This window comes from Cottoperca gobio, chromosome 13 (assembly GCF_900634415.1).
Source record: "Cottoperca gobio chromosome 13, fCotGob3.1, whole genome shotgun sequence".
NCBI classification, from domain to species: domain Eukaryota; kingdom Metazoa; phylum Chordata; class Actinopteri; order Perciformes; family Bovichtidae; genus Cottoperca; species Cottoperca gobio.
The window spans coordinates 15873284-15890368 of NC_041367.1; the positions used below are offsets into that span (position 1 = coordinate 15873284).

The 17085-nt window shown below is 42.7% G+C and overlaps 1 protein-coding gene across 5 annotated transcripts in view; it reads right to left on the bottom strand.

Annotated features, from left to right (window-relative positions):
* Positions 1–17085, bottom strand: part of robo2 (roundabout, axon guidance receptor, homolog 2 (Drosophila)) — a 260316-nt gene that overhangs the window by 47287 nt on the left and 195944 nt on the right. For 4 of the 5 annotated variants that reach the window (XM_029446205.1, XM_029446204.1, XM_029446203.1 and 1 more), the window contains exons 3-7: positions 11617–11774; positions 11300–11420; positions 10769–10907; positions 1613–1749; positions 367–378 (exon numbers count right to left, since the gene is read on the bottom strand). In XM_029446205.1, the coding sequence (XP_029302065.1) occupies positions 367–378; positions 1613–1749; positions 10769–10907; positions 11300–11420; positions 11617–11774 (567 nt within the window). The remainder of the gene's footprint in view (positions 1–366; positions 379–1612; positions 1750–10768; positions 10908–11299; positions 11421–11616; positions 11775–17085) is intronic. The other variant, XM_029446206.1, reaches the window with a different exon arrangement.

Sequence of the window (17085 nt, forward strand, 5' to 3'; positions counted from 1 at the left end):
ATTATATGTATTTAATTAAGTTCTAAACATATACGTATACTCAGAAAACTTAGAAGCCGTATGAAAATAAAGTGTTCCTTGGAGCTTTGTCTCTGCAAATTAAATCAGTGTAGCTGGCTGCATATCATATTCAATTAACAATAGGCCATTAGTGTTTTAGTAATCCAGGTAGAGCTGTACACTCTCCACAGACTACAAAACTATGTGCAAACAATAATTCTAAGGGTGCACAATGTGATGTAACACCTGTGTTAGTTAAAAACAATAATGTTAAAGCAATGGTCATTTGATTGTCAAGCAGTAATGCAGTAATGTGTATGAAGAGGGCATGCAGGATGGAAACAAATCAGAAGGATGGGTACTTACCTACGGGGCGAGCTGGAGACACAACAATGGAGGAGTGGATACACAAAAGAAACAAATTAAGACGGACACACAAACATAAAAAAACAACAAAAGACGAACAAAACAAACAAAAACATAAGACAAAAAGAAATCAAAGTCAGAATGAATGACATGTCGTGTTGGGGCCAACACATTTCTGGCACAGGGTCAGCATGGCAGAGAGGATCCAGTAGCTTTTGTCCACTGTCCGCTGGACAGTTTTATTGATTAGCTTAAAGCTTCCGTTTTTCAGACACAGAACGTTAAAGGCAGTCTGGTATGAACGCCCCCTGGTGGTCACACATTTTCAATTGCATCCAATTCTACTTGTGAGAGACAAATATACTACTGGACCTTCGCTGTCGGTATTAATGAAATCTAGAACTCTACGGATGGTGTTTGTAATAGCAAGGTGAAGGTGTTGTTATCACTAGTGCTGTTGGACAGAGCATAAAAAAGAGAGCAAGAGGGGGAGAGAGAGAGAGAGAGAGAGAGAGAGAGAGAGAGAGAGAGAGAGAGAGAGAGAGAGAGAGCAAAAACAATGTCAAAGTGAAAACAGCATGTGGGTTTCATCCAGAGCCCGGAGCTTCTGAAACCCCATTCTCCATCCAGAAGAGTTGGTGCAGGTGGTGGTTTTCCGGTGCTGTGTGTGTCTTCCTCTTCAATTATAACACTAAGATGCTACTTTCACAAATCCACCTCCTAAAAAGAGAAGTCAACCGTGACCTTGTTTTATCTCCCTATGGACCCCCGTGTCGCTCTAAAGCGCTCCACAGAGACCGAAAACATTTGGGTTTAATAGAAAGAAGAGTGGTGAAAAGAGGGAAAATTATGGTTGGTATGTTTTTATTAACCTTGCAAACCCCAGGTGTGGGACTGGCGGTGTGCACCAGTAATCTGTGAAATGGCTTTGCTGACTGGGTGGTTGCAGCATCTAGGGTAGCGTGGCTAGCAGACCACCACGACGGGGGGGGGAAGGTGGCAGAGTGTGTCGACGCTGCACTTGGAAATGTAAATAATTAAACGGATTTATTGACTGTCTACATCTTTCTTTGCTGTGAGAGTCAGCATTCTGGATTCCCATTTGTGTAAAGGGGACCCTACGGAGGAAGCTACCAGTCTAAACCCTCATGTTGGTGTACATGTACAATAACCTCAGTTGTCCACGCCTTCTATAAGTGTTGTCACGTGCCAGCTAATGTGACAACATAACAAAGGTGTTCCGTACCTCTGACTGTGAGAGTGGCGGAGGCCTCCAGCTTGCCCACGCGGTTTTCTGCCACACAGGTGAACGTGCCCTCGTCGTTAACAGAAGCCTTCTTCACTCTCAGCACATAGTCGTCCTTGTCATACTTGATCTCGTACCTGTCAACAAAGACGTAACATCATGAAATTGAAGTTGCCTGTTCAACATTTTAATGCAAATACTTAAAATTCAGATAAAACATTAACCCTGTGACAAATAAGACGTGCTTCAGTATTTCCCCCAGCTGTGAAAGGCGTGTTTCCTCTCGGAGAGGAACACAGAAGCCCAACTGTTCATTCTGACAAATGGAGATTGCCAGGATCAATTATTCAACAATGACAGACAACATACAGAGAGATGTGCGTTCAGTTGGAACCCTCAAAACTTGTTGAATATTCATGAGATATTTCTCTCTCTATATGTTTAAACCATATTCAGTGACTTGTGTATGAACATTTGCATAAATATGCTATTGTGCATCCACAACACATGCATGAATATATGGTTGCAATGCATCTATAAAGAGCTACACCTTCGTATTTTAAAGCAACTGACTGAACCAATATAGCTGGCAGTAATTTAAATTCCACTGCAGTAGTCAGATGTTTGTGTTTATGTGTTTTCGCAGGAGGTCTGAATGTGTGCCTAGACCTGTATGAATTGCACAGCAGTTGACAGGGCGATGATGCTGGTCAGGCTTGTTGTTCCAGTCTGTAATTGAAGGGGGTGCTGGCCTGGCAGTGTGTAAGTAGCGCGCTGGCGGGGGTGGTGGGGTTGTGTGATGCGGGTCTGTCAGCCTGACAACCTTCTGCTGTCCACAGTCTGTCACTCACATACACCAAGAACAGTGTTGAGATGAACCGATAAAGGGCCACTCTATGAGAGCTTGACACTATGTTTGCCCCTTTAAAGCGCCTGTGTAGAATTCCAATATGTTTATAGAATATTTTAAATTATTAGTTTGAAGAAAAATCCGCCAATAAAGGTGAAATTGGTCCTTGTGTTGCTTTCAGCCTTCCAATCTGTGCACTGCCACAACGTTTGTTTCAAATCCACATAGGGGCTTTAAAGGACAAGCCCGGCATTATATTAGCCTTTTTATTATAGCTTATGCCTCTGTACCATTCAATTCCAAACTTGTAGCCCAACAACTATTAAAAATACATAAAAGAACCATGAGCAGTAATGTCTGCCCAACATGGAGCTAACCCTTCAGAGATTGAAAATGCAGTCGCAAAGTTATTTCAGAACAAACTACACTGGCCATGTTCTTTGTAATGAAGAAATATGCCACCCGGTGCAACTGTATGACTCTTTTATGTGTTTTTAATGGCTTTTAGATGACAATAGAGCTCTATAGCACAGAATAACATGCTATATTAGGCTTTGGCTACACAGAAGATGCTTGTTAGAGGGATACATTCATTTTTGCTTTTGGTCTCTTCAGGGGAATTGTTGATAGTTAAAAATAAAGAAAGAAAGTAGTGAAGTATGCTTTAAACTGTGAGGTGTGTACGCATGAAGGCACCTGTTTACTCTAGATAACACATTGGACTATTAGATCTGGCAACAATCTATGATTTACAGCGATACCTTCTGATGTGACTTTAGAGTAACAGTATGCTGTGGTCCATTTCCCTCGGAGTGGGAAAGACCCCTCTGCTCGACCATCAGGTGTACCGATGGCTGCTTCCCACATGCAGCTGCAAAACTAATCTGTCCTGTCTTTTTTTTTTTTCACCTGCTGTTATGACATTTCCTGAGCAAGCATTCAAAGGCAGCTTTATTGAAGCACATTCCTCAACTCTGACTGCCAGTTCCTCCTATCCACACAGGTACTTAAGGAGCCATAATGATTATTTGACTGACTCATGACTGAATGCCTTGTTCTAGAGAGAGAGGGGATGTACAGTTCAGGTAAGGGTGGGGGCGATGTATAAAGCATTTATTGTTGAAACTGAGTGAGTGGCATCCAAAGGAATGAGAAAGCACATTTTGTGACATACCTGTTGATGAAAACAAACAAGCTAATATGAAGAGCATCCTCCCATGCCCTGCCTCAGGCTAGCATGGGTAGCTCCACATGAACTACTTACTTGCAAGAGGAGGTGGAGATGAGCACAAGAGTGGCAAGGACAAGTTAGGGCTTAGAGAAAACACCGAGACTCCCAAACAAACAATGAAGAGAGCAAGCGAGCAAGCTAATGTTTCCCAGCACTCTCAAACCTACCCTAACTAGCTGTGTGTGGCTGAGGCTGATGGGAATTATTAGTTTTGTAAGGATTTATTGAAAATTTGACCTTTCTAGAGTCAGGATTCATCCTCTCGGTACCTGGAATGTCTGTATGAAATGTCATGGTAATCCATCACATATTTGTTAAGACATTTAATTCAAAACTCCATATATGTCAACCTCATGGTGGCACTCGGGCGAAAAGTCAGAGGATCACCAAAGTCCATATAATTCATATTCATGAAAATGGTATAAATGGCATGGCAATCCATGTAATAGTTTTTGAGTTTATCAGTCAGAGTGACATAGCCACCATAAAGAGCCATGCTACGTTTATGCTAGTGTATGAGATCTGAATTTCTATGTTAGCTGTTAGCTAGCTAAGTGCCAATACAAATTACTTAAAAGCTATTATCTGAACGGATAGCCACAAACCATGACAGTATATATTAGGACTAGGGGCGGTATACCAGTATAGACATGTTAATGATACACGTATGATAATATTGTATAAATAATTCCCATTTTTTTTCTTTTTGTATCTATTTTTACATCCTTACAGACTCTCTCTCTCCACCGCCCTATATAGAGTGTCATTTATTTGCCTTAAAAAACGGACAAATAACAAAGTTGAAGATGACTTTTCTATAGAAAATCGGAAATCGTGAAAATCTGATATTTTGACAGCCCTAATTGGACAATACAATATAAGCTTTCAACTCAATTTGTGTTAGGAACATGCATGAGAGCCACAGATATTGTCATCTCATAGAAATGCAGACAGTTCACCTCATACAGGTTCCTGCAGCCTGACATCTGCATGACCGAGCCCTTGCCATGTGGACGACACATATGCACGTACTGGACAACATGCTTATTGTTCTTGGTCCCGTCTCCATCAATCCCTCAAAACAGAACTTCAGGCTGGTCCAATGCTTATTAGTGGAAAACATGAGCCCAATCAATCTGTAATCAACTTCCTATATAGAATCAGCCTAGATGACAAGATGAGTGGAAATACTCAGGGATAAGAGGTAGTTGTGGCCACACACACACACATGTAAGTACACACAGAAAGGGAACAGTAGCTCTTTATTGAGACTGGATTGGGTAGAGCTCTGTTCTCTATTAGAGGAGGAATGTAATTGCACACGTAGAAGGGCTGTGGAAAGGATAGGAGAGCCAAGTTCACTCTCGCTCCTTTTCAACAAGAAAAAGGCACACTGTACATACACACACTCGCACAAAGAACAAAGTATACAATCATCCGGCACATATCCACACATGTGCAGAGTCATTCACTCATGCAGGGAGATGTGGAGTGATGGGAATGTAAGCAAATGCCAAGACAAAGCAGCGTTTTTCTGGGTTGTCAACTTGATGTGTTCGATGCACGGAGAAGGCTGTGCAAAGATGACAACTTTATTGGACAAACTTGTAAAAGCATTACATTTCAAAAATCATCCAGATCATCTTCGAGGATTTGCCTTGAAACCGTCTGTCAGGAACCCGTGTTCCACCTTCAGACTTGTGCCAATTCACCCACATTAAGAGAATCGTATCTCTTGGTTGCGTGGTCGACTGAATGTGTGTGTACAAGTTATCCGCAAAATGTCTCAACCTGAGAGGATCTTATCTGCCTCGCCTCTGTGTGTATGTGAATGGGGCCGGCGGTAGGCAGAAGGCTTGTGTGCCAACTCTGAGCACATGAGTCAGACTCAAGATACGGCCGAGGACCGATTCCAGTCCCCTCTCTGCTCCATTTCATTCTGACAGTCTGATCCAGTTTCACACCATCTAACTGCTACTTTACCACATCCTGATCAAAAGAGCTGGAGACTACCTGTCCAGGCCTTGTCACCCATGAGAGGGAATCAATTAACCGCTATCGCTTCTCATCTTCCTTCTGTAAGGCCCTTAGCCAGAGCTCTACTCCCTATTGGCATCGCTCAAGCCTTAGCAGGGTCAGGGCATTCCAATCCGTTTGACTAACATCCAGCACCTTATCCTACATTAATCACAAATCAGTTTGGCAAGACTTCGACCCTTATGGTCAGGGAGGGGAATTGTGGAAATCAAATTGATGCTAAATTTGCCTTTAAAAGAGTTGCTTCTCTCCAAAAACTTGAACATTGCAGATAAAGAAAAATAAATTGCAAAGTACAGCTAATTGACCGATTTCTGGAAGCCACTGTTACTCTTTCACTCTTGGTGAGCGTGAAGAACAAAGGACGAACGAGAACCAAAAGCCCCGAGACGTCTATGCTGAGATAGTCATCTGTTCTTTCTTAGCAGTAGAAAGGTATTTTTCTGTTGTTCCATGAAGATGAAAAACACTGATACATAATGAATGACCTGCTGTGCATCTTCCTAATCAATGCAAAACCAACATTTCTATATTCTCTATTATAAACAGTGAATTCTTATTTTATTCACATTACTTTGTAGTTGACACAATCAATAAACCACTGCTGATCTTCATACTGCCCTTCCACTCACCAACCCCCTTACAAATGCGCTCTCATAAATACCAGATGTATCCACTTATATATCAAGGGAAGTAATGGAGACAGGAACCATAGCCTGCCGTCTTTTCATTCTGCTGAGCTGCAGAGGTGAGAAATCACTGAAACTGGATGGTCAGCATAACACAGGCGCTCCTGTCACACTAGCTTTAACAGCTTTCTCAAATAGAATGACCCACACACCTCTATCATACACAAACCCACACCAGCACACACACACATGCACACACCATGCAGGGAATGAGTCAGAAAGAAAGGCTTTTTTCTGCTGAATGTTGCAGGGGCTGTGCTGTGGAGGTCAACAGGGACAGGGGGCCTGAATACAGATAGACTGCAGGACCAAAAGGGGCTCTGATAAGGCACAGGAGAGAGCACAGAGGTCCAGAGCAAATGAGGAGGGAGAGGGAAACCAGAGGAGGGAAAGACATGGCCACACACTGAGCTGGTAGCCAGTGGGTGATAAGACACAATGCGAAAGTCTTTTCATAGGGATTCATGGACTAAAGGCAGAAACTCTTTCATTTGGAGACGGAAAGCTCTCCAGTACTCCTCTCATGGCTCTCTGATGGGGGAGCACCTATTGTGTGCGAGATTAAGATTATTAGATTTTATCTAATCTGATTTTAGGAAAACTGTCATATTATAAAGAACACACCACCAAATGCATACAATTGATACAGCATTTTAGACAATCGATACAGTTTAACCAAGCAACAAAAAGCAATATTCAAATGTAACAATATTATTTTACACCCTACGCATACCCAAATGTGGAGGACGGGCATTGTAGATACACCATGTACTGTATACACCTTAAATAAGATACAACTCTATCAGAGTTTTCATAGTGTTTTGAGACACCTGCTATAATCCAGCTGCTTTAAGACACACGCCAAAGATTTTCCACTGGGAAGACACACTTCTCTACCATGTGAATCTAATCTTGTGTATACTGCTAAGAAGAGTAAACCTTGTTCAATTTATTTATCGAGAGGAGGTTGGGTGATTTTAATATTTCACAGGCTGGTCAGTGATTTTAATACTGCCTAGAGTGCCTATGTGTGATATTTCTCCTTCCACCCTGGTTATAATTAAATTCCCAATTAACTACTGTTTTTCAGTACAATTATTGGTACTCTCCTAATTTAAGTCCTGTCCTGAGAGACACATTGTATTTTAGAGTTTCATTAGCTTTTTCTTTCTTTCTGACCTGTTGGCAGTCGGTCCTATTTGGGAGTATAGATGAAAAGCCATTATGAGAGTAAGAACCCGCAAGCTAAACAATTGGGCCGATCTAATTTCAGCTTCAGGTAATTATTCTGTCTCGGCTAGTCTGCCTTGCTTTAACTAATTTTATGTGTGGTGGACTACATGTTTTTAACACCATCACCTCACAGTCTAGTCCTTTTCCTACCGAAAAGGTATAATGGGAACCTTTTGATAATAACACTTTAAATATTAAAAACAATATAAAATAAGCAATGATAATTTGAACTTGCAATCTTTGTCTCTTAAAGAGCCAGATCCTTTAATTTGGCATTGGGAGAAATACAGTCCAGAAGGAACAAATATGATTAAAGCTTAACCACAGAGTCATTAATTGGGCTGTCACATGTACACAGTACTATGAATAACACAGTGCTCTAAGGAATTCACATAAACAACTTAAACTAAATATTTTCTTTTTTAGATTGAGGTCTTAATTCCCAATCATAATTGATGCACCTGAAGTAATAATGCATCTGTTGTTACTTGACATGTTTAGCTATTTACTCTTTATTTGAATGGTTTCATGTCTAGGGATTTCTCATCATAATGAAAAATATGAATTTACCCATTTTATTACTTCACAGTACCAAAGCCTGTTGGCGAGCATCCTAGAGTAGATAAGCTTGTTTGGTGACTTTAATTTAGTTTTTTTATTACAAACACAGTAAAACTCCCACACAGAGGCAAAAGAGCAGCAGTGTTGTCTTTGTCCTCTAATTGAAACAATTCTTCTGCTGTCTCTATCTCCTCTTCTATCCCACAGAGACTGAAGCCAGTGCCATCCTGGTGTGCTTTATGTATGTGTGCCAGTGTGTGCATGTGTTTGCCTGGGAGGCTGCTGGAGCCACTGAGCATATTAAAGACCTGTTTACTCAGCTGAGGCTAGAAATTGCACACACACACACACACACACACACACACACACACACACACACACACACACACACACACACACACACACACACACACACACACACACACACACACACACACACACACACACACACACACACACACACACACACACACACACACACACAAACACCCACAGGAAGACACAGGCATGCACAACGTGTGTAAAGGGACCGGCAAAGACAAGTTAAAACAATTTGACGGTGAAGAAGGAGCGGCCTTACTAAGTCTCTCTTTCTACAGCTTACCATAATAATAAGGACAGTGTAACCTTTTGGGATAAAGAGCAAACAAAGACCCCTCCCGCTGCATATAGAAGTGCTTGATCTTTATTCGTCTTTTATTTCTATGAACCACTACTGACACAGCTACAGACGCCCACAGTGTCATGACACAATGTCTGTGCTACAGTTTCTTCTTCTTCTTCTTCTTCTTCTTCTTCTTCTTCTTTCTTCTTCTTCTTCTTCTTCTTCTTCTTCTTCTTCTTCTTCTTCTTCTTCTTCTTCTTCTTCTTCTTCTTCTTCTTCTTCTTCTTCTTCTTCTTCTTCTTCTTCTTCTTCTTCTTCTTCTTCTTCTTCTCCTCCTCCTCCTCCTCCTCCTCCTCCTCCTCCTCCTCCTCCTCCTCCTCCTCCTCCTTCTTCTCTACTTGCGAGTTATCAAACTTGAAATGACTCTTGCGTGGGATTTTAAACAATTAGTCTGTCAGTCAGAGAGAAGCCCTGTTTGATGATTATTAAATGAGGATAAGCAGTACAGAAAGCAGAAGCAGACCGTCACTTAACAATATGAGTTTTCTTTTTGGCAACAAAGGCAGCAGAAAATGTCAGAATTAGAATATCGCAGTCTTCATGCTCGCTTTCTGCTTCAAAGCAAAACTGGAGAATTAAATATAGCGAGGAAAACAAAAGCACTCTCATTGTAATTAGAAACATTGTAATATTATCGCTTATTCATTTTGGCAGTATCTTTTCCATGTGTTGTGCTCTTTTTTTCCATATCCAAATAAGGCTGAACTTCAAAAGGGAGGATACAGTATGCAAGGACTCAGGCACAAGGCACTCCTCCGTTATAAATCTGTTAATTAGTGTACAAAATGAACTCATTTCCAGAGCCAACTCCCTATCAAAGACATGAGTGAAATACTTCTATGTGTTTGCTTTGGCACGGCGCTCGTGTCGAACTGCCCAGTGAACCAAATCCTTATCAGACACAAACAACCCGCCCCCGCTCAGCTCTGCAGCTAGCCTTGAGAGATGTCAGGTCCACTGAGTGTATGTTTTATGAGGTGATCCAAGCAGTGTGTGACTGGCTTGTTGGCCGGGGACAAAACGCTGGTCTCTTTGAAGTCCACTCCTGACAATGACACTGCTATTGACTGTGACTCTAGTGACTCACGATGAAGCAACAGGCAAACACACGGGACCCAAAAGAAACAGTATCACTATATCATCAGTGGCTTTTTTACAGGGAGTGAGACAGACTATCTGGTTATGACGCTAGCATTTCCTGGTAAATTAAAGACTTGTGTTGCTTTTTTCTTTCATCAGTCTGTGTTTTTGCAACTGTGAGTCAATGCATGTGTCATGTCAGCGAGGGTATAGAGACACTGAAAGGGGTTACATGTGTAAGGGAGGGAGTGATTATCTTCAGAGTTTCTGAGGTGTCTGTGCCAAGATTTCACCTGAACAGCTGCACATATACACAGACACTTGAGGGCCACGTCAGCTGCTGTACTCCGTCTCTTTGTATCTCCTGTCATTCTAACTGTCTCTGTCTGTTTTGCAATGGGCCATATTGTTTCTGCTCCTCTAGATGTCTACCTTTTAGCCTCATGGCCAACTACCTGTCACTCGGTTTTAATTGTCTCGCTCAATATCTGGTTGTCTTCGTGCAAACCCCGTCCTTGACACGAGTCTACTCCTGTTGTGGCTGTGGGAGCTGTCTTCTGGGGCGCCCAAATAAAGCTATGTAATGCCCCCTAGCAGCCAGGCCAGGTGAGAGCTGGCAGTGTGAGTTATCATTAGCTTAAAACAGTCACTCAGACTGACACCAATGCCTCCACAGCTCCTTTACATTAAGTGCAGCCTGTCACACACACACACACACACATACACACACACACATCTTCTCACTGTCTAAAGAAAGCTTTCTCTCTTGATGTAAACCTTTTTTTAAAGAACAATATTGTGATGTACATACCTGCCACGGGGAACATCAATATCGTCTTTCCTCCAGCGTACATTTGGCTGAGGGTCTCCTTGTACCTGGCAGCGGAACTCCACCGTCTCCTCTTCCAGTACCACCTGGTTGATGGGCCTCCGGAGGAAGGTTGGTCGCTCTGCAAGATGTGCACAGAGGATAGAAATGGAGAATTTTGTAATGTAATGCAGGAGGATTATGTCAGTGTGTGAATAGAAAGTGTTTTTGTCCGCCACTTTTTTCCACTTTCTACAGAATGATCCCCGCTCTGTCTACTGACTCTTAAAAAATATGTTAACCTCATTCATTCTTTTATTCTGTTCATTAATGATCACATGTGATCTGTACTGTGATAATTATATGGACAAAGAATGCAGTAATGACTTTAAAAAGCGTCAGGAATCAAAATACAACTGGGAAAACACTTAGCTTAAAGTTATTTCTACATTTCTGGTTGAGTATTTGACAGTTACTGAGAATATATGATGACAAAGTTGCTGTGCTACATCATTGAGGTGAAATAAAGCTTACCAAACACTGTGACTTGTGCGGTCTCGCTGTCCCTCTCTCCGACCATGTTGGTACCGACACAGATGTACATAGCAGCGTCGCTCTTTCTTGTGTTGGAGATCATTAGTTTCCCTCCTCGAATCTAAATAAACAAAACACAGAGAATCTTTTTTTTTTGTTTTTCTTCCCACTCATTATTGGCACTGAAGCAACAAAAGAATGATCCATCACTTGCTTCCAACAACACTGTCAACGTGTTCCAGGGCAGATCATTCTAGAAGCAAGAGCAGTCCTTAGTATTGAGTCCAGGTATTAAAACAGATGCTATTAGTACTCACAGTGATCCTGTCATCCTTGTCGTCAATTCGCACTTTGTCTTTCTTCCAGTAGATGGTGGGTTCAGGATGACCTCTGGGAGGAACACACTCAAGGATTGCCGGCTCTCCTGCTGCCACCACCACGTCTGTCGGGTTCTGTCTGAAGTCATCTCGCAGCACTGAGGAGGGAAGAAAAGGAGGATATAGTTCAGGAAGGGTTAAATGCCGAAATGTTAAAGTCCACAATTTTTACAATACAGCGTGAATGTATGCAGCTTTCATTGTTGCTATTTAAATAGGGTGTGCAGCTTCATCTGACAAGGCAAGCACAAGTGAAAGCTAATTGGAGCTAATGGAGGTCCCTCTGGAGGTAGCAGAACAAACAGAGACAGAATGCCCTGCAGCCTGGTGTCATTCACATGTGAGAGCTCACAGGGGTGCGACAATGCTTCACTTTGCTAGTATGTACACGCTCACACACAAGCCAGATATGTGTGTTAATGCACAAAAAAAACAGTGGGTGGTCTGATGAACAACTGTGGCCAGCTTGTATCCAATCCCCCTCAGGTAGGCTTTTCATCACAGAGATAGCCTCTCACCCGGGATAGTGTTCAGCAAAACACACAACTCCAGCTCATGATCAAACAAGGAGAGCTGCTGTCACACGCAAACACACACATGAGCATGCAAATGTGAACGCACAAACCCACACAAGCATACTGAACTAGCAGAATACAACACCCAATGTTGTAAACAGATAAAAATGGGTGTCGTTCAGGCTCTCTCCCCCTGCTGTGTGTACTCAAACAGATCTACCTCAATTTGATCTACAATAAGTCTAATCCATGGAGCTGCAATTTCAGCTTCAGCAGTGTCCATCCACGCGGCAGCGAGGGACGCGAGATTCCTCTGAAGGATAAAAGGACTGAGATTGTTTGGAGGATGTTTGAAGATGCTTGAGCGGGGCTAAATTAAGGGCAGCACCATAGGTCCTTATGTAAATTTCACATAGCACCGAGGACATTGGTGGGGAGGGCTAGGATTATAAGAGGGGATAACTGGTCCCCGCGCTCCAGGCTTCTCTCATCTCTTCATTCACTCTTCTTACCCTCTCTACAGAAACCCATTGTCTTTTTATTTATTTATTTAGACCAAGGGGAAGCGTGGCAGAGGAGGAGAGGAAGCTTTCAACCCAATTATCCTGGGGATGCACAGGGGTACAGAGTGGGACTTTTGTGTGACATGAATTCAAATGAAACCTTTACACAGGGGTAATAGGAGCGAATACAGAAGAGATAGAGGTTTTCTCTCTCTAATGCAGGGCTGCCCTATAAGGGCTAAGGTAATTAGCCAGATCCAGAGTGGCAGACTGCCTGGCCAGGGATATAAGCCACCACCACCGGGATCTCTGTATTTGCATTACAAACACAAGTCATGCTGTTTAAAATCATAGCCTGGTTTGGGCCATACACAGCCTGTTGTTTTCAATATGGCGGTGGATTTAATTGCTCCTTTCCATTCATTGCTGATAGCACCCATGGGATTTTGTCAGAATCAATTTCCTTTGAAACAGAACAGTGACAAAAGAAACACACATTAGGTGCATCATTAAGGTGCTTGTGCCATGCTGTCTAATCTAATCTAATACTACACGGTAGTGTACGTCACAGTAAATGCATCGGTGCCTTGCAATCTAAATAAATACACAAAATGTACAAACAGAAAAAAAAGAAAAGAGAGTAGCGACACGATTCATCGAATCAAATACAATGTACAAACACTTGTTGAGGACAGGATAAACACTGGGTTGCAAACAGCTACACGCAAGCAAACAGATGACACACCACTGGTGAGGGGATTATGCCCTTTGTGTTGGTTCAGGGCTTGCTAATATCAAGACAACACTCTGAACGGGTACATTTACTAAGTAAATGAGAGGAGGGGCCAATCCAAATACACTTTAGTACACAATCTAATCCTAACTACAAGGTCACCAAGGTCAACCTCCTACAGTTAAAGCACACAGACAACTCAAATATTTATCCCCTCAGTGTAACGTTTGCCGTGCTTGCTTCATTACAGTATGAGCATGTATCTCTCACATTGTTGCCTGCAGGCAGGCTGAATCAGCCCCTGCCGGAGGTCTTAAGACCAGTGAATGCTTTTAATATGACTGTTTTCTCTGTTAATCCATGTGAAGTGCATCTGATATGTGTGAATCATTAAGTGGGTATGTGCATTTGTTCTCAGAAACTGAACTCCAGCTCTAACTCGGGAGACCCTGTAGGCATTCAGGTCCGAATCAGCCGACAGACGAAAGGTAATTGCCTTTCTATCCCCCTGAAACACTCAGCTCTTCTTCCACTGAAAACATCTAACCTCCCATTGAGTTCCAGCAGACCCCAAACTCTGCCGTCTTGCTTACTTGCTTATTAATATTTATATATTATACATTTACACCCCTCTGTTGGCAAGTGCTTCATCTGCCAATCTGGCTGCGGGCTAAAAAGAACCCATATCTGAATAATATTAGTATGCCTTTGCCTCTCCTATTTTATCTATTTATTTCGCAAAAATCAGAGGAGTGGGCTGATTGGAATGAAAGAGCATCAGGCAGGGGGCAAAGCATGGCAAATTTGCTGGCACTGTTTCAGCACCTCAAACTTAAAGGGGAGGGAGTCGGGTTGCAACTTGCGCTGTGAAACAGCCAAGGGGTTGAGGGTGGAGATCTTTGCCAAAACAAAAACACAAAGAAGACACCCACACAGTTACTCTGTAAACCAGATTGTCCTACATTCACAGGGGTGCCAGCAACCATTAGGGAGTGTGTGTGTGTGTGTGTGTGTGTGTGTGTGTGTGTGTGTGTGTGTGTGTGTGTGTCTGTGCGTGTCCCGATGCAGGTACATGACAAACACCCGGCATCATAGCAAAGAGGTGGCAGGGCCAAGACAGGTGAGGAGAGATATTTTGTGCAGTGCACCATCTTCTCCCATCCAAGATATTACTCAATGGAGGGTGACACCGCTAGTCAGTGAGATTAGTGAGAAGCCTTGACTGAAGCGTCCAGCCTGCATACTGAGATAAGTGCTGACAAATTAATTCACCTACAGGAGCGTACCTAGCTCTGGTTCAAAAAGGTTGCGCTCACGCCACAACACCACAGACTGATGTCTGAAGCCTAATTCTTTTCCCCCTCCGTTTTGACATTCACATCACTTTGATAGACATTCCACCACACACACACACACACACACAAACCTTTACACAAAGCTGACAAACTGTGAAATGTTTGTTATAAGCTGCAGGGCTTGGTATCTTTTTGTAATACTGCAAATGTGAATGTTTGTGTATGTTTGTTATTACTTCTCCCTCCCTATTTACTGCCAAAAAAGACCCTCCGTGCTTTCATACATATTCTCCTGGGTCAGGGGCTAAGAAACACAGAGAGAGATTACAACAGCTCGAAGCCCGGGGCCATACCCCGGCACCCAAACCCACCACCTTCTACCCACACTCTGATTAGAAAATAAACCATGCACACACACACACACACACACACACACACACACACACACACACACACACACACACACACACACACACACACACACACACACACACACACACACACACACACAACCTGGTAGAGCTGTAGAGAGGTAGCTCCAAGCTATAATATCATTTCGTTCGAGTGCTTTTTGCGCTTCATCCGGCAGAGTGCTATTACAATACCACCATTTTCAATTCCACCCTTAGAGAAGAGAGACAATATATGTCACTTGACAAAACATACCAAATCCACTCTATGTGCTGTCAGTGATGTTTTGTATTACTGTTGACGCTGAAGGCGGGAGAAGGATAATGCCACACTATATATTACTACACTGTGAAAGGAGATGTGCTTCATTTGTCTGGATGCAAGCTTTTCTCCGCCTCTGTCTCACTCATTTGCCCTCCCACCAGCCTGCACTAACCTTTGCCCCCCATCCAGATGCAGAAATTACCCCCTCAGCAGGAAGGCAAGCAGCAGGTTCACACATATCCCCTATATTCCTCCACTGAGGGGTTGCAGGTCAGACCAGAGAAACAGCTGCAAAAATATGGTCGGCTGGCGGTGCCCAAGGCTGTACCTCCTCTGAGAACTGAGAAGAGACTCTCATCATTAGGAAAACTCATCACCATCTCTCTGTCTGTCTTATTCTTCCCTATCACCATCAGAGGTCATTCATTGTCTTTTTTTTTTTTGCTTCCATCTTCTCAGTTCATTTGTTTCCAATCGCACAGCGTTGTCCCAAGTGTTGCTTCTCGCCCTCCTCCACTCACTTTCACTGACTTGTCAGCTTGTCTCTGCACTCTACAGATGAGGCCATATACATGCAAACGCGATCATTCTCCATAGACCATGGCGAAGCCCGATAAGATCTCCACCACCATTCTCCCTATCTGCAAATCCTGAGCCAAGGGATTGTAAATAACACTCACTTTCCCAGATAAGATGCAGGAAATATGGAAAGGAGCGAAGGTAAAGTGAATCATATGGTCGGCAGTGATACCATAGTGGGGGGAAATCACAGGTGGCGATACCGTATGAAATGTGCATCATTTAATAGAGCCTTGGATGGAATAAAAGAGACGGAGCATGTGTGCACTAGTGAGAACACTGAGAGAAAAGAGGCGAGGTGTAACACAACACAACAGGGGATGACGAGAGGATGCCTGATCAAGGTCAAACTGAAGAGGTGGGGAGGAGTACAAAGGTGCTAAATAGATGGGGCAGACTGTAAATGAATGGAGTACATTCCATCAAACTCATACCTCATACTGTGCCTCTACCTCTGATTCTGAAGATAAGCCTAAACAAACATCCTCATTTAAACAGCAGCCCCGTTCAAAGCTCATTTTTCAAACAGCACCCCTAATTTGGCCTAACAAGCCCCTGGGTAGCACAATAATGACAATAAGACCACATTGGGCCATTCTGTTGGCCGAGCCAGGACAAATGTGCAGTGCTGCTCCTGACACAATATAATTAACTCTTAATGAACCACTTTCCTTGAACAATACCGAAACACACACACGCACACGCACGCACACACACACAATTCAATTTAACCTAATCCATGCTTTATGGTAATGTATAGCTCATTAAAATGTTAGTTAAAAACTCATTAAAATTCACTTGAAGAAGTAATGGCTTCATTACAGTAATATGCTGAAAAGCAAAGAAAAAGACAAGTAAGGACAAGGAGAAGAAAGAGAGCAGAGAGCGACAACTTTCTAATCACTTAATTGTGTCTAAAATGGAATACATTTGCATAATAAATAATGATGTGCTGTATCCTCCTTTCTATCCGTTTCCATTCTCATAGCAGTCTGTAATTAACAGCTACAATTAAAAATGCATTTTGCCCCAAAATCATTTTGGTGGCCACTCCAGTTTTAATTCTGTTGTCTTGTTTATGGTCATGAATATGTTTGCGGGGGCTTGGC